The sequence below is a fragment of the Cervus canadensis genome, chromosome 21 (assembly GCF_019320065.1).
Source record: "Cervus canadensis isolate Bull #8, Minnesota chromosome 21, ASM1932006v1, whole genome shotgun sequence".
Lineage (NCBI taxonomy): Eukaryota > Metazoa > Chordata > Mammalia > Artiodactyla > Cervidae > Cervus > Cervus canadensis.
Genome location: NC_057406.1, coordinates 57,193,491 through 57,214,739, shown reverse-complemented (window position 1 = coordinate 57,214,739; position 21,249 = coordinate 57,193,491). Strand labels below are relative to the sequence as shown.

Here is a 21,249-nt window from a genome sequence, read left to right as displayed (position 1 = left end):
GGTCCCACGTGCCACAGGGCAACTAAGCATGCATGCTGCAACAAAGACCCAGCACAGCCAAAATCCAAAAGATAAAACACAATTTCAGTTGCTTAAAACAAAAGTCTCAGGACCACAGAAGTCAGGCATCCCACGCAGGGTCACACAGTCTGAGGTGGCCCACCGGGAGCCAGCCAGCCTAGGGAATCCCAGCACCCCTCTCTTACCTGCTTTGTTCTAAGGCCTGGTGGGAATCCAGGTACCTGGATCCAAATGCCTGCATCAATCTCAGCACACTGCCTGGTTCCTTCTGGACGTTCACTACCAGTAGGTCTCCTCTCCTAAACACATCCCTGGGAACTCAGCGCCATGTACAGATGAAGAAACTGAGGTGCGGAACGGTTCCGTGAATCCGGTCAGTCTAATGCAGCTCCTGACCACACATTAGCTGCTGGGGGGCAGCTTCGGGCTCCCCTAAGTACCTTTATACTCTGGGTCTTGCCAATTCTCACCAGCGCACATAGCACACGCCCTGCCCAGAGCCCAAGGAGCACAGGCAGGTCAGAAATCCAGGTCTCCCAGGCTCCAGAGCCTGTCCTTGCCCCCACACCTGCCCTGCCATGAGGGCAGAATGGGGCTGATGGGCAACCCAGTGCAGAAGCCTAGATATCCACACACACACCATGGCTTTATTATTTGTATAAATCTCCAAAAGCACATTTCCTGGATCTGCAGCCAGGGCAGACGCCAGAGGCAGCAAGGCGGGGGGGTGGGGTCGCTCCGTCCAGAGTGCGAGGGTGGCCGGAGGCGGCGGCGGTGACCGCAGGCTCACTTGAGGCGGTAGAGGACCTTGCGCTGCATGCGGTGTTGGATCTCGCCCCGCCGCAGCATGAGCTGCAAGACCTTGTGGATGGCATGCTCAGGGTATTTCTGCGGGACACAGGGTGGGGTGAGAGGCGTGCCCCCAGACACCCCACCATTCAGGAGCCCAGGCACCCCCTGCTCATGGGAACTTTCCAGCCTTCACGACCTACCACTTTGCATTCTAAATGGGCTCACCCGTCCTAAGCGCCTACTACATACCAAGCTTTGTTCTAAATCTTCACCAACTCATTCCACCCCTCAACATCCCTGAGCAGCTGGTACGTGATCATTTTACATTTTACAGGGGAGGAAGCTAAGGCACAGAGAGGCTAAGTCATTTATTCCATGGACTGGAGCCCACCAGGCTCCTCTGTCCACAGGATTTCCCGGCAAGAATACTGGAGTGGGTTGCCATTTCCTCCTCCAGGGGCTCTTCCCATCCCAGGGACTGAACCGAGGTCTCCTGCATCTCCCTGCACTGGTAGATGGATTCTTTACCACTCCTGACATCCCCGAACTGCTCTAAGCGTTGATCTGCTCACCCCTCAAATGGGCAGGGTACCACCTGCCACATAAACTGCCCTAAGGATGAAGAGGAAATGACAGACACGAAGGGGAGCTGAGCCCAGAAACTGGACTGTCCGTGTGACTTCAGAGATGGTGACAAGTTCCCCATAGCTTCTAGAAGGCCCTTCCACCATCTATGGGATCAAGAGCTCTGTCCCCAGCAGGCTGGAAGGCTCACCCTCTGGTTCTGCCTCCCCCAACCCCACAAAGGGCAGGCAAGGAAGGGAAGGGAGAGACAAAGGGCTGGGGGAGCCTGGGAGGTCCCAGCAGAACCTCAGCCCCCAGTCCTCTCCCCTTAATGTGACAGAGAAAGTCACGAGGGGAGAGCACTGAGGACAGGCCTGGGCCCAGGAACAGCCGCCCCTGCCCCATCCCAGGCCTGCCTGCTGAGTGCAGGACAGTGCAGGGCGGGTGGGGCCCGGCCCCGGGAGGCCCACCTGCTTGGTGAAGTCCTGGATGATGCTGTGCTCAGACACCTGGGAGCCGATGGCGAAGCGGCGCTTCAGCTGCTTCTCAATGCGGCTCAGCAGCTCCTGGTCCTCCTGGCTGGTGAAGCCTTCCACCCCTGTGGGCGCGAGGAGGGAGGCGGGTCGGTGGATGGGGCCTCAGTCTGCCCACAGTGGGGAAGAGCCAGCCAGGCCCCGGAGAGAACATGAGAGGAAGACAGAGAGGGAGCCTGGGGACAGCCAGGGCCTGAGCGAGAGGATGGACTGAGGCCTGGAGTCAAGGACAGGGCAGGCATGAGCAGAGGGATCCTGCATGCAGAGGGAACAGCAGGTGCAAAGATTCAGAGGTGGGAAATGTGCCCACTTCATTCAAAACCTAGTTGTGGGGCCAGGGACACAGCCAGAGGGGGGACCAGAGTGGGGCCAGGTCCCACGAGCTGGAGGCCACAGCACAGGTTTTTCTGATTCTGGTGAGTAGAGCAGCCACTGGAGGGCCCTGAGGACAGCACCTAGACCCCAGGCAGTTAGACAAGTCAGGAAGACTTCCTGGAGGCGGCTGTGTCAGGATGGAAAGCTAGAGGGGACCCAGCAGTGACCCAGGAGCATGCAGGCTGTCCCGGAGACCACATCTGTGAGGCACCCCAGGCAGCCCTGGCAAGCAGCTCCTGATTTCCGACAACTGCTGGAAGGGGTCTCCTCTGCTGACCCAGGCCTGCAGAGGCCTTGGTGCTTCAGCTAGAGAGAGCTGGAGGCGGGGCGAGGGGGGAAGCCACTGAGAGAGACTTCGAGGCTTCAAGTTGAAATGAGTTCACAAGGGAAACTCTTATATAGCCTGCAAAGCCCAACTCTAATTACCCTGCCCCAAACCATACCCACCCTATGCCCTCAAACATCCAAGGGAGCCCCCCATAAGCAAATATCTCAGGGAACAGAAAGCCCCTCCAGGGCAGAGACTGAGTCGTCATCACCAAGGGGAGGGCAGCGGCAATCAGCCCCCACCCACCTCCCCGGCTCCAGCCACACTGGCCCTTGAGCACACCTCCCCGGCTCCAGCCACACTGGCCCTTGAGCACACCTCCCCGGCTCCAGCCACACTGGCCCTTGAGCACACCTCCCCGGCTCCAGCCACACTGGCCCTTGAGCACACCTCCCCGGCTCCAGCCACACTGGCCCTTGAGCACACCTCCCCGGCTCCAGCCACACTGGCCCTTGAGCACACCAACCCTGCTGTCCCTGGGGTCTCGCCACTCAGCCCTCCCTCTACCTGTGAGCCCATCCCCACACCCCAGGGAGCCAGGTGTCCACTCATGCCCATCCCTGCTTCCTGCCAGCTCCTGAAAGCCCATCCTGGACCACCCAACGGGGACACAGTCCACCCCTCCCCGACACAGCCACCCTGCTGGAATTCTCCCCTCCGCACTCTTGGCTCCCTGAGCTTGGCATGTCTGCCTCTGCTGTGTCTCCCCAGGAGGAAGGTGGGGACTCAAGAGATCTGCTCGCTCCTTCCCTCCCAGGACCTCAAACAGCCCGGCAGATACTAAGCCCTGTCTGCTGGCGAGGGAACAGATTCGTCCCAGGGGTGCCTGGCATACAGTCAATGCTGTGGGAAGTCCACTCAGAAGCTTAGCCTGAAGCAGGCGGCAGGACTGACAGCAGCCTGACCCAAACTGGCCTCGGGGTCAAGAGACCCACAATCTAGCTGGGAGAACGGCGACCAACCTTGGGCACCGTGAAAAGGCCTGTCTGGATGTCAGTTTTCTCATCTCTTAACAGGGGAAGGACTAAGCACCCAACCTGGCTTCTGGGCGCAGCTGTAAGTAAAACGGGGGAAGAGCGTCAGAAGCGCTCAAATGGTTACAACTCAACAAACAGGGCTGCCGAGTGCTGTTCTTAACCAATGATAAAACCGTGAGCCTTAACAAAGGACTGGGCCTAAGAGGATTGTGCTCCAGGGTCTAGAGAGGCTGCTCTTCCTATCTTGGAAGAAAATGGCTGGTGGGCGTGGGGACAGCGGAGTGGCTTCTTCGCAGGAGGAAGCACAGAGACCTCAGCAAGGGCAGAGAAGCAACCAGGACAGCAGGCAGCCAGCAGGAGCCCCAGCCAGAGCCCATGGACCACCCGGCCTATCTCCCCACATCTGCTCACCTGACAGGGTGCCGGACAAGGCGGCGTCCAGCGTGGACACCTGGAAAAGCCTCAGCGCCTCCTCCACGTCTGCCTCCGTGGCGAAGGGCTGCAGCTTCATCTTGCTGAGGGCCTCGGCGATGCGCACGATGGCCTCCAGCTGCCTGCGTGGGAGCAACAGGACGCCAGGGTGCACTCAGTCCATCGTCCCTCTCCTGTCCAGCCCCTTCACAGGGAAGGCTGCTGGCTGTCCCCGTGATCCATCTTCTTAGTAAGAGAACCCCAACTTCTATTCCAGCACATGGCACCCAGCTACAAGAATTTCCCAATCTCCATCGCATCTAGGTGTGCCTGTGTGACTAAGATGTGGCCAGTATGTTATAAGTCCAAACATTTTATGGGAACTTTAGGAAGTGTCCTGAAAAAAATAGGCCCTTCTTTTCCTCCCTTTCCTGCCACCTGGAATGCAAGGGTGATGGCTGTAGTTCCAGCAGTCACACTGGACAATGAGGAAAAGGCTGAGCCTGAAGGAGCCCAAGTTGCTGCTGATGACTAAAGAACCATCACGTGATCCTAGACTCCCTGCCCTCAAACATTTTCATATAAGATGGAAATAAACTCCCAATTAAGTGACTTTATTTGGACCTTCCATTATATAGAGCAAAACCCACTTCTATCTAATCAGTGCTGGAAGCAGGATTCAAATGAGGTAGGTCTGTTTAAGCTCTTAGTCACTCAACTGTATAAACTCACCACAGTGAAGAGAGTTAACAGCTAAGATAACTGAGGCCCAGAAAAGGAAAGCAATCTCTCAGCCATCACATGGTGGGCAGGAGGCAAGGACCAGGTCTCCTGACTCCCATGCCTGGACCTTCCCTCACCCTCAGGCTTCCCTAAAATGGGGGAAGCTAGACAGAATTCAGAAGAGAGGGTTCCAGAGTTTCCCAACAGTAAACAAAGCAAAAGAGACAGATAATTAGAGAGGCCACTGTTTTCATTCCTAAAGGAGTGGTCCCTGCCCAGCAGCCTGACCATGGCCGGCACCAGTGGGTCCCAGCCCCAAACTTGCAGGACACCCCTCGCCCTGTAAGCGAGACCGTGCATCAGCCCACCCGGCCTGCTCACCGGACGGTGATGGGGATGCTGGAGCGCCGGTCACTGTCCCTCTCGTGCTGACGGGCCCCGCTCCGCATGATGATATACCGGTTCTTCAGCTTCTCTGCGGCCTCTGCTGATAGCCGGGGGCCACACTTCCTGCAGGACAGGGGTTGGGGAGAGCAGCCGCCATGAGAGTGGGAAGGAATCTTGGGGTACCCGCCCTGGCCGGCCTCTGCTGGCTTGCAGACACAGTTTCTGGGCCTACCAAATGGCAGGCTCACAGCGGTGCTTCCCCCCAACACATTCAGGGATGAGATGCACAATGACACCCACAAGAGGATCCTGATGACTGCTGTCCAGGGGCTGGAAGCATGCCAGACTAGGGGGTGAGGGGCAGGAAGGTTGGCAGCGGGGGGCATTTGGTCAGATCCACCTGCACTCTAGCCCTTCACCCCACAGCCCCACCCCAAGCCAACTGACAGTCACTGGTTTAGGGGACCCTCAGATCATCTACTCCAGGGCTTCCCTGGTAGCTCAGATGGTAAACAATCTGCTTGCAATGCAGGAGACCTGGGCTCGATCCCTGGGTTGGGAAGATCCCCTGGAGAAGGGCATGGCAACCCACTCTAGTATTCTTGCCTGGAGAATCCCATGAACCTGGAGAGCTACTGTCCATGGGGTCACAAAGAGTTAGACATGACTGAGTGAGCGAGCCCAGAGGGAGGGCGGAAACTCCCCAAGGCCCCCCTGGGACCTGGCATCAAGGGAGAACAAAAATTCAGGGCTCTCAGACACACACACAATGGCCCAAGCCTCCAAGGGTGGGGCTGTGAAGAGCTCAGAACCATGACGAAGACCCCGACCCCGGTTCCACTGGGTACTGGGTCACTGGGACAAAAGCGGTGAGGAGGCACCCACCCAAATGCAGTATTTCACCTCCCATCAGAAAGGCACTCGAAGATCCCTCCACCCCGGGTTTTAGCCCCAGTAAGGGACAGAGGAGGTGCGTGTCCAGAACCTTGATACAGAAGTGAAAAGCACAGCCTGTGGAGCCAGGCACCTGGGTTCAAATCCTGGCTCCATAGCTCCTGCCTGCGGCCTTGGACAAGTTACTTAACCTTTGCCTCAGCTTCCCCATCTGTAAAATGGGATGAAAATACACCAACCTCACAGGTTTGGGGAGAGGGATAAAGTTCGCTTATATGTACAATAATCAGAGTTCCCTGGTGGTCCTAGTGGTTAGGATTCGGTGCTTTCGCTATTAGGGCCCAGGTTCAATCCCTGGTCAAGGAACTGAGATCCTGCAATCTGTGCAGCACCACTCAAGTTTTAAAAATTAAAAAACTGCTCAGAGCGACACCTGGCACAGAATCCTCACTATGTGTATGACTACCATCGCTGGCAGTCTGTGAGAACAACAACATTTAAGGCTGCAGCTGCTATGCGCTAAGTGTTTATTTGGCGCAGGGCCGTGCCAAGCGCTCACGCGTCATCTTGTGTGATTCTTACAAAAACCTGAGGGCACAACCACCCCGGGAAAGCGAGGCTCAGAGGTCAGCTGACTTGTCCAGGGCCACACAGTGCGGGCAGGTGTTACCAGAGACCATGTCCACAATGCCTCCCCACACATCAGAGTCAAGGGGGTCTTCAAGGCCATCTAAACCCTCCACCCTCACTTTAGAAACGGGGAAGCTGAGGCCAGGAGCCACGGGGTGGGGGAGTGTGTAGGGGAGGAAGCAGCAGAGCTAAACCCTAAGGGCTCATCTCAGGCCTCCTGAAAGGGCTCTCCCCGACCAGGAAGACTGGCAACCCCACCCCCGGGGGCCTGTGACCGGGACTCACGTGCGGCAGTAGGCGATGAACTTCTTCAGCTTGGCCAGGTCAATCTCGCCCTCCACGGCCTGGGCCTGCGTCAGTGCGCTCACATGCAGCGTGATGACATGTTTAGCCAGCATCTGGGAGGCAGAGGGGACCCGGGGTCAGCCCACAGGCCTTCCCGAGCCAGGTCCCAACACAGAGCTGGAGCAGGCGGGGAGAGAGAGCTCCCAGGGCTAGAATCAGTGGAGAGGAGGTGGTCCTTCTTTCCTTGGGGCTGTCAGCTGGTAAGACAACATCTGGAGCTACAAGGCCCTCCCTGCCGCCCTGAGGTGGGGCGAGGCTGCCTGAGAACAAACCTCCACCCAGGGAGGCCGAGCCGAGCAAGACAGGCAGACAACCCTGAGACCAGACCCAGCTGGGCCCTGCACCTCCAGGCTTGTCTGCTACACAAGCCCTGTGTTCCTCCAGAAAGACTGGACGGAACTAGGGTTCTAATGCTTGCAATCAAAGGTCAACCCCCTCGTTCCACATACAAAGGACTGACGGCCAGGGAATGAGAGACCCCAAATCAAACCTCACGTGGTGCACAGGAGAGGCAGGACCAGGGACCCCCATGTAGTGTTTCTGGAGTCTGCAACCCACCTCCTTGGGGGCCCGCTGACAGGCTGATCTGGTAGCTGGGACTCTGGACCCTTGAAGCCCCTGTCTGCCCACCCTCCCCGCGCTGAGACCTGCAGGCCTGGGAGGAGCCCGGCGCCTACGCACCACGTCCCTCTCCTCGTTGTGCTCGTCCTTGACGATGAAGATCATGTCGAAGCGGGACAGGATGGTGGGCATGAAGTCGATGTTGTCCTCCCCCTTTGTCTCATCCCAGCGGCCGAACACCGAGTTGGCAGCAGCCAGGACGGAGCAGCGGGAGTTGAGGGTGGTGGTGATGCCAGCCTGAGAGGGGAGTGTGGGGGCGGCAGAGGACAGAGATGAGAATTTGGGGTCACAGCCTTCTCAGGATACGCACACACACAATTACACACACAGAGATGAGAACTCGGGGTCACAGCCTTCTCAGGATACACACACACACAATTACACACACACACAATTCCAGGACCACTGCTGCAGTCAGCAGAGGCTGGGCCGCTCAGGACAGCCTGAGCACGGGGCCAGGGCCCAGCCCCTCCCAGCACTCCCGGCATGGCCGGGCCAGGCTGCACATGGGTGAGCGGGCCCCCAGGGAGGGCGCTCACCTTGGCGATAGAGATGGTCTGCTGCTCCATGGCCTCGTGGATTGCCACACGGTCATCCTCTCGCATCTGTGTGGAAGAGAGGAATGTCCACCAGATCCAGGTGAGGGGGCTGGGGCGCAGCGGCAGCAGGAAACCCTACAGGAGCTACTGCTCCTAAGTCCCCACTCCGTGCCAGCCAATGGCAGGAACAGGTCACCTCCAGTCATGGGGATAACGTGTGGGCTTGGCTCTCGTCTCCCCACTCTCTAAGCTCAGAAAGGTTTATTACGTCCCTATAGTGATGGGAGGTCTCTACCTCATCAAAGGGGGGTTCTGCCATTCACACCCCCAGCCCACAGCCGCCAGAAGCCACTAACACTGAGCCACCCCCTCGCCCAGCTGGGCTTACCTTGTCAAACTCATCAATACAGACGACCCCTCCATCGGCCAGGACCATGGCACCGCCCTCCATGATGAAGTTCCGGGATGAGGGGTCCCTCATCACAGAGGCTGTCAGGCCGGCCGCGCTGCTGCCCTTCCCAGAAGTGTACACCTGGGGGAAGGCAACGGGAGGGTCAGGGCCCAACACAGCCCCCAGGCTCTGACCCCAGTAAGTCCAGGGGCCCCCAGAGCTGGAGCGTTGCCCAGGGTCTCACATCACAGCGGGGTACAGAGCACAGACAATCTCAGCATTCCTCCTCTGATGGGGGGCCACCAGCTGCAGCTGGCCTGGAGGGTCTCCCCAGGCCTATTCACATCCATCAATCACCTGAGCCCGACTGTCTCATGAACAGCCTCCCGGAGCTGGGCTCACAAGGAGTAAACAGAGGCTGAGAGAAGTGACACCCTCCCAGTAGAGTGGACACTGGACTCTCCGGAAAGGCTTCCCCACCCTGAGTCCCATCATCTTTGCAGGGACCTGAGAACCACATGCTGCCAAGGGGCCTTTGAACTGTGGCAAGTCCAAAGCAAAGTGTGCTTAAGTGTTTGAAATACATGGGGATTTCAAAGTTAGTGCTAAAAAGAACACAAGTTATCTTCTTCTTGTTCTGTGTTAAACCACATGGTGAAATAATAACATTCTACACACGTTGGATTAAACAGAATTATTAAAATTGTGTACATGCATGCTCAGTCATGTCCGACTCTTTTGCAAGCCCAGAGACTGTAGCCCACCAGGCTCGTCTGTGCATGGGATGTCCCAGTCAAGAATACTGGAGTGGGTTGCCATTTCCTTCTCCAGGGGATCTTCCCGACCCAGGAATAGAACCTGTGTCTCCTGTGTTAGCAGGGTGATTCTTGACCACTGAGCCACCTGGGAAGCCCATCACCACCTTCTTTTGCTTTTCTAAGAGGCTACTAGGAAATGTACACTCCCCAAGGCTCACAGCTGGAGTCCACGTGTCTCCACCGGGCAGCACTGGCAAAGGACCCCTGGCCCACCTCGCGTCTACCCAGAGGCCATGCTTCCCCCATAAGACCACGCGGCCATCCTTACCCACTCTGATCCCCCAGATGTGCTGAACACCACACAGGGGACCCAGCTGACCGGACACTCGGGTTCAAATCCCTGTGTTAGCACATAATAGCCATGGGACCTTGGGCAAGACGCTGAGCGGTTCTGTACTCATTTCCTCATCCATAAAAAGGGGTGATAGGACCTACCACCGGGAGCTGAGGTGAGCAGTGAATGAATCGAGACACAAAAGCACCACACACAGCACCTGGGCCTTGATTTCGGCCATGACTGCTATCGATGTGCAGACTCAGCAGATGCATAAACTGAGGCCGAGAGACTGGGTGACCTGCTCAAGGCCCACAGCCAATTACGAGCCAGGCTGAGACCCAAACCCTATTTGGTCCATCGCCCCGCCCGCTGCCCCAGGCCTACAGGCACTGTCGTCCCCTTCTTCCTCTCTCCCCCGTGGACCCTCCTGCAGCTTCCTCCCTGTGGGGAAGCCAGGGCAGGCAGTCATCCAGGACACTCACCCCGATGGGGGAGCACTTCTCCACAAACTTCAGCAGCTGGGACTTGGCCGTCCCCGGGTCCCCCAGCATCAACAGGTTGATGTCTCCTCGGCGAGTGAGGCCGTCTGGCAGCCTGAGGGGACAGGCAGGAAGGCCAGGTGAGCAATAGGAGAATCCAGCAAGGGCAGGTTGGTCACAGCGGTCTGGCTACCACTCCCGCCCCACTACGTCATCAGCCCATGAGCGGGGCTCTGGCCTGAGAGCCACGTTCATGGCCAGCTGTATCCCCTAGCCTCCTCTGTCTGCCACCCAGGGAGGGGAGGGTCAAAGGAAATGGCACCAAGAGCTGGGCCTGGGCACACACAGACAGCATCTGATAAACACGTGCCCCAGCTGGAGAGACAGATGCCAGCAGGCTGCTGGCGGTACCGTGGAGCAGACACTGCGAGGGCAGGCTCCAGGCCAGGACATGCGCCTGTTAGCAGTCTCTTTAATGCTCCATGCCTCACTTTCCTCATCTATGAAATGGGCTCAACTGTAGCTTTCTCATAGGGCTAACCTGGGGACTGGGCTGCAAACACATGAAAACACTCCGAAGACTGTCTGGTACATGGTAAGAACTCAGTAACTGGTAGCTGCCAGTAACATCATCACTCTCTATGTCTCTACTGTTTCAGAATCTCGAAAGGACACATGATGTCCCCTGAGTGTTAGGCTTCCATCTGTCGTATTCATATGGACATCTGGGTACAAAGGGGTGGTATCTCTTGCCTAAAATTGCACACTAAGTAAGTAGTTATCAGAGATTTAATCCCCAGTCTCCAGACTCCACACCCAGAGCTCTCTCCACTGCATCTACCAGGTCCCCCAAGCGCCCCACCTAGCCAGGGTCGGGGGGACTGCTCTGGAGGGAGGGCGTGGATTGGCCCCACCAGCTGACAGCAACCCTAGGAGGTGGGAAAGGTGCCTGAGAGTAGGAGGCGGGACCGAGGGTCCCGGGCAAACGGAAAGAGTATTTCCGTCCTGCCCATCTGGCAGCTGCCCTGCTGTGTGGGCAAGTCACCCATCCCCTCCCTGGACCTGGGAAGGCTTGGACCCCCACCTCTTTCGGGAGCCCCCGAAGAGCAGGCAGGCGATGGCCTTCTTCATGTCGGTGCCCCCAAAGATGGAGGGGGCGATGCTCTTGGAGATGAGCTCGTAGACGTTGGGGAGGGCGGCCAGCCGCCGGAACTCCTCCTCCTCCTGCGGGGTCACGGCGCCAGCAAAGGTGCGGCCTGGGCGGGCAGAGGGGGTGCAGGTGTGTGAAGGCCCACCCTCCCAGCCCAGGGCCTGCCAGAGGGCAAGGCCCTCAGAGCTGGGCAGCAGGAGCATCAGTCTGAGCAGACAGACCCCACTTCTCACCCGAGAGCTGGGCCTGTGTGCTCCAGGCTCCAATGAGCAAGGGGAAGACCTGGAGGGGGGTGTGAAGCGTTGGGCCAGATCAGAGGGGCCTCAGGACCACCAGGATGTCTTCCATCTTGCTGAGGGCAGTGACAGGTATCTTTGGTACGAAAGCACTGCTCTCCCCGGCTGCCTTGCAGAACAGAGGGTAGGGGTGCAGACAGGGGGACTAGGAGGAGGCCCGGGGACGGACGAGGGGGGTCGGCCCAAAGCCCACTCACCGGAGCCATCTGTGTCCACCTGGATGCCCAGGACCCGGATGTAGGCGCTCCGGATGCCCACGCCCACTCTGTCACGGCCCCTGTTGGAGGTCAGGCCAAACTTCTTGATGGAGTAGATGCCCATGATGGTGACCCTGTTCCCAGGGACGACCTTGTCACACAGGTACCTGACAGGAGGGTGGGGAGGAAGAAGGAAGAAGGTAAGAGTCTGCTGGGGGCAGGAGCCCCTCGTTCCCACCACCCCGTCATGCTCGCCGTTCACCTCAGCATCTCTACAGGAGGCTTCATGAGCTGATCTGGCTCTAGCCACCGCCCCGCCCCAGGGCTCTCTCCCTCTCACCACAACCCAGCCCACACGTGGACGGCCCAGCTGCTGGGAGGAGGACAATCCTTGGTCAAGGCGGCGGCCTGACTGGGTGGGGTCAGAAGGCCCACCCCCAGCCCCTCAGGGTCCCCATCTCCACCTGGCCTGCTGTCAGAAGCACTGCAAGGCTCCCCTCAGCCATCTCAGGGGAAGCCTTCCTCCTGATGCCCTCCCAGTCTCCCTGCAAAGGCCACGCCCCATTTTTGCCTCTTCACAGCTCCATGAAGCTCAGGCAAGTCATTTTGCACCTGGACTTTAATCTCCTCTTTAAAAAAAAAAAAAATGCTGCATCAAGGAAGTCTCCAAGCCCCTCCGGCCAGAACCATGCTCCAGTGCAGCGTGGACAGGACTCTGGGGCATGTATTCGTACTCTGCCACTTATGAGCTATGTCACCTCAAGAAAGTCACTGCCTCTCTGAGCCTGGAGGGGTTTGATAAAATTATCTGACTTGCTGGGTTACTGTGTGATCAAGTGAGGTACCAGACCCAGAAGGGCATTAGGCAAAAGAGAGTCCCATCCCCTAAAGGACCCTCACTGTCACTGTTAACATTCTGGGACTTCTCTCTTCCCAGATCCCACTTCTTCAGCTTTAAATCTAACCCCAGACTGCACAAATAATTTAACACCAAATACTTAAGTTTGTATGAAGGAACCGTGGTAAACACTTCACATGCATTTTCTACTTTAAATCTCCCAGCAGTGATGAGAGAGTATGGCCCATCACTGTCCCCATTTTCCTGGTGAGAAGACTGAGGCTCAGTGAGCTCACGTCACCTGCTCAGCAGTCTGACCGCTACACCTTCCACTGTCGCTGAGGGAGCTAACGACCTGTGGATCCCCTCGTCCGAAAAGCGTACTGCACAGACTATCTGCTTGAGGTATCAGGGTGCGTGAGCCCAGGTGAAGAAGCCCAGTCCATATCTCCACGCCATCCTCCCAGGCCCTGGAAGGGGACCGGGCCGGCCCAGCACCCTCTCCCCACTTTCCAATTACCCAGCAACATCCGAGAAAAGTCTTAACAGAAAGCCCGGGGTGGGACTCAGCCTGGGAAGAGGGTCCTCCCCACCCTGCTGGCCGTCCAGCTGTGCCACCTCGGGCCTCCCGGTTCTAAAGACGGCCAGGGAGACTGCAGGAAGAATGCAGGCGGCAGCAGCCAGATCCCCCACTCAGGGAGCTGGTCACACGTGAGACTGACCCGCCCCTGCAGAACACTGGGAGATGAGGGGAGGAAGCACCAGGGATAGAGAAAGTTTCCATAACCAGCCCTCTTCCCCGCTCCCCACTGCACTCGGGGTCCACATACGGCCCGACTCAGCGGCGGGAGGCATGGCCAGCCAGCCTGCTCACAGCCGAGCCGGTGTTGGGGGGGCACAGCCAGGGGCCCACTCACCGGTCACAGTAGAGCTGCATATGCCGGGGCATCTCCCCATGCGGCACAGCGTCTGGCAGCTCCTGCAGCTTCAGGGTCTGGAAGTCCACGCACTTGCACTTGTCCGGCATGATGAAGTACGGGTCCAGTGGACACTTGGGGCGCCCAGCCTGATCCCTGTAAGGAGAGAGAAGAGTCACCAGAGCTACCCCCAGGGCCCCAAGCCCAGGAAACCCGTCACACAAGTCAGCGACGAGCCTGGTCAGCAGCAAGTTGGGGGTCTCCAGGACAAGCTCGGGGAAGGCGCTAGAGGAGGGCGGCTCAGCGGGGTAAATACACGGGGTTAGGGTTGGGGAGGCCTGCTTGGAACCTGGCTCTCCCATTAACCTGCGTTAGACAGCCACATGGAGATGTCTGGCAGGCAGCCAGACTGGAGTCTGGGGTTCAGTGGAAACACACATCTGCATGTCCTCTGCACTCAGGGTACTCCAAAACCCAGACCAAAAAGGAATTAAGTGTAGAAAAGAGAAGTGTGGCTGAGGCCTGAGGTTAGGAAGCAGAGGGGAACCAGTGGCCAAATGGGTGAGGGCCCTGAAGCTCAGGGTCAGCAATCATCTTCTGAAAGGAGCCAGAGACACATATTTTCTGTCTGTGGGCCATGAGGCCACAGGCCACGCAGCCATATGCCACTGTACACCAAGGAGCCTAGCATGTTCCTGGGCCTCCGCTCCAGACCTGCCCCAGTGAGCCAGGGTTTGAAGACGCCAGTGGACTCCCCACCCCGGGCCCCTGCACGGGCTGCCTGGGCTCCCTGGAGGGACAGAACTCACCACCACAGAGGGGCAGGGGGATACCACCCTGTTCTCAACCCCAAGACCCAGAATGTCCACTTGGCCCTATACCCACAGGGCACGCTGCGGCCCCAGCCCCTCCCAGCTGCAGGGCTTCATCCTCATCCTTCACACCTCCGCTCAGATGTCAACTCATCACCCCCCAGGTACCACAGGGCCCGCGAGGCCCACTCACGTGTTGCACTTCCGGGGCAGGGCGTAGCCCTCCAGGCCAGGGCGCATAGCGATGTTGGTGAGCGTGCTGCGGCAGCTACGACACTGGATGGAGATGCGGGTGGCCTTGGCGCGGACCCCCGAGGCTGCGATCACAATGCCCGGGATCTTCACCAGGTGTGACATCGTGTCCGACTGTAACAGAGCCGCAAGGAGGGGGCTGGGTGAGGGGAGCCAGGGATGCCCAAGATCACGCATCAAGAATCTCCTCTATTCTAATGTCTGCTGAAGTATTTAGGCATAAAGTGCCATGTCTATGATTTACTTTAAAATCCGTCAGCAGAAGAAAAGAGAAAGCAAGTAAGGCAAAATGTTAACAGCCGTTAAAGCCAGATGGAGTCATTACACTATTCTTGCTACTTCTTAAAAAAATATGTATTTATTTGGTTGTGCCTGATCTTAGTTGTGGCATGCAGAGTGTGAGTGTGTGTGTGAGTGTGTGTGTGTGTGAGAGTGTGTGTGTGTGTGTGTGTGTGTGTGTGTATTTAGTTGCAGCATGTGGGATCTAGTTTCCTGACCGGGATTGAAGCCCAGCCCCCTGCACTGAAAGCAGTCTTAGTCACTGGGCCATCAGGGATGCCCCTCTCACTACTTTTGTGTGTGTGATATTTTCATAATAAAAAGCAAAATAAAACAAGAGAAGTTCCTTTTATCATCATCTTTTCTTCCATTTCCAACAGGTTTTCTGGGACAGGCAGGAAGGCTATGGGTTCGAGCTGATGACCCCTAGAGCCCCAGGAGGTGGAGGGGAGCAGGATGGAGGCTGGCCCTTTCTGGTGACTGAGGCCAGGGACACACATGGCTGTCACGGCCCAGGGGACCCCAGAACTGCCGATACCCCCCTCAGAGCTTGCTTTCTGGAAAACACTCTACAGAGTGCGGATCTGAGTCCTCAGGATCCCGGGGTTGGAAAGGACTGGGGCTGCCTCAGCCCCTAGGCCACCCTGACGCGCGATCCTTGTAGAGAGGGCTCCGCCTCTGTCACAGAACGTCCACCCAGGCAGGCCAGTCACTGGGTTTTCCAATGGGGCTGAGAAGAGGAAATCTGTCCAAGTGGGGCTGAGGTTTGCTTTTCTGAGGGAATAGCTGCCCCAGGAAACAAGCCCAAGTTCGCCTCCACGGACAGGAAAACACACGATGCTCGGTTTAGTTTCAAGAACGGTCCCACCTGCGCCTCCCCTGCGCCTCCCCAGCCTGGTGCTGGGCACAGAGACAAAGCTAGCACACACCACAGCCTCCAGAGCCCACGGCCCGCCCTGCTTCTGTAAGAGACGTGCCGCTGTGCCAACCAAGGAGGGTCTGGTGGGGCCCTGAACTGAGCAGCAGGACATGAGGGCTCCGGCAAAGACCAGCGCGTGGCCTTTTGGCGGCACAACCTGGGCCCAGAGTTCACCAGGCACAGGCACATGCATCCTTTCACTTGCTTCTCACAACAACCTTCTGAGAGAAGAACCAACGTTCGATCCTCACCTCCTCCTCGGGAAACTCTCCTGGGTCCCGCTCCTGCCTGCTTTATAAATTCTCCTTTCACTTGGCAGCCAGAGGAAGCTTTTAAAGACAGAATCAGCCACCTGCCTACTTACCTCTCAATCCGAGGCCCTGGCCACCTGGCTCTCCACTCACTTCCTCCCCTCCCCTGCCCTGCCCTTACTGGGGTCCAGCCACTGCAGCTGCCTCTGCCCCTCGTCTGTCCCTTGAAACGGCTGCTGTCCCCACCCCAGGGCCTTTGCACCTGCTTCTCCTTGAGCCTGGAACACTCCTCCCTCGAGCTGTCACAGGGCCATGCATCCCTCAGACTTGCCCCAACACCACTTCCTCAGAGAGACCTTCTCCAACCACCATGCAGCCCCTCAGCCCGTCACGTTGATCCCGTTTTTTCTTCTTCGTGGCTCATGTCCTGGGACCTGAAACCAGCTCACTGCTCCTTGTCTGTTTCTCTCACTACTGGCTGCATTGAACCAGGTACTGTCTGTCTACAGCGAGAGTCAAACCCAGCATCCGGCGTGAGGCAGCCACTCAAAAAATATTTGCTGGATGGCAGACTGGCCCTGTCCAGCTTTCCTGTGGCCCTATCACTCTCCAGTCACACTGACCGTCCTTCCCTCGGCCTGGTACACTCCTGACCCCTCACCTTGCAAGCTTTACACTAGCCATGCCCTGCCCTACTCTACCCACCCCGTGTTCCCTCCCACTGTTTGCACGCTGCTCATTCTCACCCACAGGCCTCCACTCAGATGGAGACAGGCTGTCCCCTCTGGAAAGCAGCCTTCTCTATCTTTTCCAGAGGGGCCCTATGCGTTCTCATCACCTCCCAATTTCTCCCATTGCTCTCACAGTCACCTACAGTTATCGTGGGTGATGTTAACCATTTATCCTGTCTCCCAGGAGAAGAAGCTTGTCCTTGAGTTCACTACTGCTCCTCCAGGACCCAACTCACGTCCTGCACACAGAAGGAGCTCAGCAAGCGTTTGTCCAGGGAGCTAATTGTTCAGAGGCAGAAACAGGCTCAGAAAGGGTGAGTGAGTTGTTCAGGGTCACAGAGCTGGCACTCAGGTCTCTCTCTAAAACCCCTCCACGCACACAGCCACCACCGCCACCCTCCGAGGGGACCCACCTTCAGGCTACGGATGCTGGACGGACTGGCGTCCGACTTGAGCATGACCTGGATGTCCTGGAGTACCTCGTCACCAGCAGGCCGCGGCCGGGTCACCTCGTCAGCCACCTCCTTGGCAGCTTCCTCCAGCTGGAGATGGGGAGGGGACAGCCTGTGAGTGACCAGAGCAGGGCCAGCCCTGGGGGTCCCGGGGCAGGGGTCCCACTCACCAGCTGCAAGTGCTCGGCTGGCTGCTTGTACAAGTAGTCAGCCAGCTCCTCGTCGAAGCTGGCCAGGTCCTCCATCTCCACCTCGATCCAGTACTCCCCCAGGTTATAATGCCGCTTGAGTTCATCCCTGGAGTAGGGGCGGGGAAGGGCACAGAGAAGAGGAGGCAATACTGGCTGAGAAGCACCCACACCCTGAGTCTGCCCACACCACTGCCCCCCCCCACTAATGTCCCAAACACATCGAGCTCCAGGTGGATCTGCTATTTAACCCAGAAAACCGCCCCCCATCCTGACCCCCCGGGACAGAGGCATCTTCCAAAGCAAGCTCCATGGAAGCTGTCCAAGTCATCATCAAAGAACAGTTCAAAGCCCATAGACGAGTCTGGCAGACTCTCACTGCAAACCAGTCCTTTCACTGGACTCCCTGGACCCTTTAACCCTCTCTCAGATACTAACAAGGCACACAGCTGGAACCTGGCGATGGAAGGCAGCAGAGACAGTGCCTGTCTTATCAACCACCGGACTCTTTACAGAGCACCCTGTGAGACTATTATCCCAAAAACGCTTTTGGGAGCAACTGACCTCCTCAGCCTCATCCCTTTCTACCTTACGTCCAGAGCCATATACAACAGCCAATCTGGCTCTGAGAACCCCTTGTTGTAACAGGCCACCCCACACTGCCCATGTATGCACCTCCTGCTATCAAAAATGCCTTCCACACCAGACACTCTTCTCTCAGCTCTAGATCACCTTAAGCCTCCCCTAACTCCTCTTGTACACTCCTCCTTTGAGGCAATCATCACTTTGTAATTTACTTGGGCATGCCTACGCCTCAGTCCCACTGATTCAAAAGCTCCTTGAGGGCAAAGATGAATCTTTTCATCTTTGTACCCTAGGGCCTGGCACACACATGGTCAGTGTCAGCTGGTGCATGAATAAATGGAAGCAGGAGTGGCTATGCCCATTTTACTGATGAAGAAACTGAGGCTCGGAGAGACTGTCACTTGGAAGTCACTGAGCTAATAATGGATCAAGCCCAAGTTTGGACCTGCAAATTCACGCTCTCTGCATTTAAGGGCCTACAAGGATTTGGCGGGATGTCACCATTGTATAATGACTGGGAGCAGGAGCTTTACCCAGCTCATTCAGTGCTGCAGCTCATCACCTAGAAGAGCGGCTGGCATGCATGCAGCAGGTGCTCAATCAATAGAAGCTGACTGAGTGGAACGAATGAATGAGTGAGCAAGTAAGGTAAAACATAACTACCATCTCCAGAGATCTGAAGATAAATAATCACGCTTTACATAGCATTGCAGCCATTACATAGAAGGACTATAAGAAACAGATGAATAGAAGCAAATCCTGGGAAAAGATGCAAAAGGCCCAGGTGACTCACTCAAAAGTTAACTTCAGATATAAAATGTACAAAACCAAACGCCATGAGGGTGCGGGGCCCCAGCGAGTGGAACTCATCATGGCTGGGGCCGCAGCTCCCCTCTTGTCCCGCTCCAGCACGCACCTGTACTTGAAAGTGAAGCCGGTGCGGTCGGTCCCCACCCGGTACTGCCGGAGGAACTCCTTGAAGCGCCTCTGCAGCTGCGATTTGCGGGCCTGCCCCTCATCGGCCGCGTTGTCGCCCCCGAAGCTGTCACTGTAGAAAACGCCGGGGTCGTCGAAGCCCGACATGACTGCACCTGACGCGGAACGAGAAGATGAAGCAGACTGGAGGGCAGATGGGGGCGTGCGGCGTTCCCTCCGACAAGCAGGTCCTCGGCTCCGAGTGCGAGGCAGACGTGAGCCCGGTTCCGCCTCCCAGACCTCGACCCCAGCTCTCCCATGAGACACTCCTGCCCAGCCCTACTGCGCCCCAAATGCAGACGCCGGCCGTCCCCCGGGGGGCTGGTTCCGAGGGGCTCACTCCCCAGCCCCTCCAGCCTCACCTCGGCCTTCCCGCGCTCCACGGAACCGCAGGCACAAGAGCCCCCACCGTCCACTGCCGCGTTTCGCGGGAAAAACCAGATGCAGCGTTTGGGCGCCGCGGCCGCTGCGCCCTCATTGGTTCGCCGAGACCCCGAGGCCAGCGATTGGACCGCTCTGCGCCTGCGGGTCCCGCCTCCAAAGAAACTGCTGAAGGGGATTGGCTGCAGGGCGCAGGACGCCGGGATACCCTCCTTCCGGGCTCCATTTTGCTTCCCGGACAATTTGGCGCGAAACTGAGCTGGAGGAAGCGGCGGGGCGGGGCGCAAAGATGGCGGAGGGGAGGGCCGAGGGCCGAGGGCCAGGGTGGGTGTGTGAGGGCCCTGCTGTGTACTCGTCTTAAACCTTTTTCAGGAGGAAATGACCCCTTTGCGACCACAGGCGGGAGAAGCTATAGGTCCCTGAGAAGTACTTGCTTCTCAAGGTGTGGTCACTTGCCTGGTGTGAGCCCGCTGTCCCCTAGCGTCTGGAGGGGGCGCTGCCCTCCTGCCCTTCCCGCTCTCACACCTAAACAAGTTGAGGATTAATCAAAATAATCCACCTGTGGTCTCCTTAATGCCTCTAGGACCAAAGTCAGACTTGGGACTCCAGGAATGTTTTCTTAGGCCCAAATGGTGTTTTTTTTTGTTTGTTTTTTATTTTGTTTCTTAAGTTGTAGAAGAGTTTTCATTATTTGGCAATGCTTAAAATTTGCGAAAATTCACGACCAGATTCTCAGCCTAGCTTAGAAAAACGGGAAGATCCAGCAAAACTGGACGGATTCTCAAGTGGCAACAAGGACTGCATAATCTCCCCTCCCTTCTTTTCCATTCTCACTGGAAGCAGGAACTACAGGAACCATCTTTTTATTCCATAGTCTACATTGACATATTTACGGGCAGTGTTTAAAATATGAGTGTTTAAAGGTGTCAAAATTATACCAAATGAATCTGAACCTTCAGGGAGGTCCCTCTGCATGGAGACATAGCTTTAATTCATTCTAGTTAACAGCTCTTTAATCCTCCACCATGTGAATAGAATACAGAATATTAAGCCATTTTCCTGCTGGTAGAATTTAAAGTGATTCCATCTCCCCTCCCTCTCTTCCTTCCTTTCTTTGTCACTGCAAACAATGAATACCGGTATCCTTGTCACAGAAAATTGGAAACTGGGCCTGGGTGAAAAGAGCCAAGTAAATATTTTGAATGCCTACTCTTGGCATACATCATCACATAAACAGTGGCTTCTGGACCTAGTTGCTATGCTATTTGAAATCTCCCAAGAAGCTTTCGGTAACTAGACATTGCAGAGTCCTGCCCCACGTCTCCAGAATCAGAGCCTCTCAGATTGGGGGTCCATGATACCCACGTATTCTGATGTCACCATCCACAGACTGGTCTTTGGAGACCCCTGGACCCTCCTACCAGCTGTGGGAGGCAGGTGGTTGTTAGTTTGCCAGCGAGCAAATGGAGACATGAAGTGACTTGACCAGGTTCCAGATTTACTTCACAGAGCCAGAACTAGGAACAGAGGTCTCCTGGTTCCCAGTGTTCACGTTCGAGTCTCATTAAGGAAAAGCTTTGTCCTTCGCTTTGGCTAAATACACTTTCAACTTGGGGCTTTCACTCTCCCAGACTGGGGGACTACATTTTTACTTTCAGTGGCTTTTAAGACTTCGGGGCTTCCCTGATGGCTCAGTCAGTAAAGAATTTGCCTGCAACATGGGAGACTGGAGTTCAATCCCTGGGTTGGGAAGATCCCATGAAGGGAATGGCTACCCACTCTAGTATTGGAGAATTCCATGGACAGAGAAGCCCGGTGGGCTATAGTCCATGGGGGTCACAAAGAGTCAGACACTACTGAGCAACTAACACACTTTCAGGACTTTGGACAGTGGAAAAATCTTGAGTTCTAGAGCTGGCCA

At 56.8% G+C, this 21,249-nt stretch overlaps 1 protein-coding gene across 1 annotated transcript; it reads right to left on the bottom strand.

Annotated features, from left to right (window-relative positions):
• Window positions 1-648: 648 nt before the first annotated feature.
• On the bottom strand, window positions 649-19,435 carry MCM5 (minichromosome maintenance complex component 5). The gene is made up of 17 exons (XM_043441122.1): window positions 19,310-19,435; window positions 18,889-19,063; window positions 17,370-17,496; window positions 17,161-17,289; window positions 14,509-14,681; window positions 13,504-13,659; window positions 11,749-11,915; window positions 11,190-11,361; window positions 10,109-10,220; window positions 8,529-8,672; window positions 8,141-8,206; window positions 7,662-7,838; window positions 6,921-7,033; window positions 5,106-5,234; window positions 4,002-4,144; window positions 1,848-1,975; window positions 649-909 (listed from the first exon to the last, which is right to left on the bottom strand). The coding sequence occupies exons 2-17, from the start codon at window positions 19,053-19,055 to the stop codon at window positions 808-810; spliced, it is 2,205 nt and encodes a 734-aa protein (XP_043297057.1). The 5' UTR covers window positions 19,056-19,063; window positions 19,310-19,435; the 3' UTR covers window positions 649-807.
• Between the last annotated feature and the right edge of the window lie 1,814 nt (window positions 19,436-21,249).

Bases quoted from the DNA above. Each gene is read 5' to 3' on its own strand.
- MCM5 (XM_043441122.1), bottom strand. From the start codon at position 19,055: ATGTCGGGCTTCGACGACCCCGGCGTTTTCTACAGTGACAGCTTCGGG. The intron at 13,660-14,508 runs GTGAGTGGGCCT...CTCTCCTTACAG, and splicing joins CTGCCCCGGAAGTGCAACAC to GGATCAGGCTGGGCGCCCCA. The intron at 910-1,847 runs GTGGGCCTCCCG...TGTGTCCCGCAG, and splicing joins TCCAGGACTTCACCAAGCAG to AAATACCCTGAGCATGCCAT.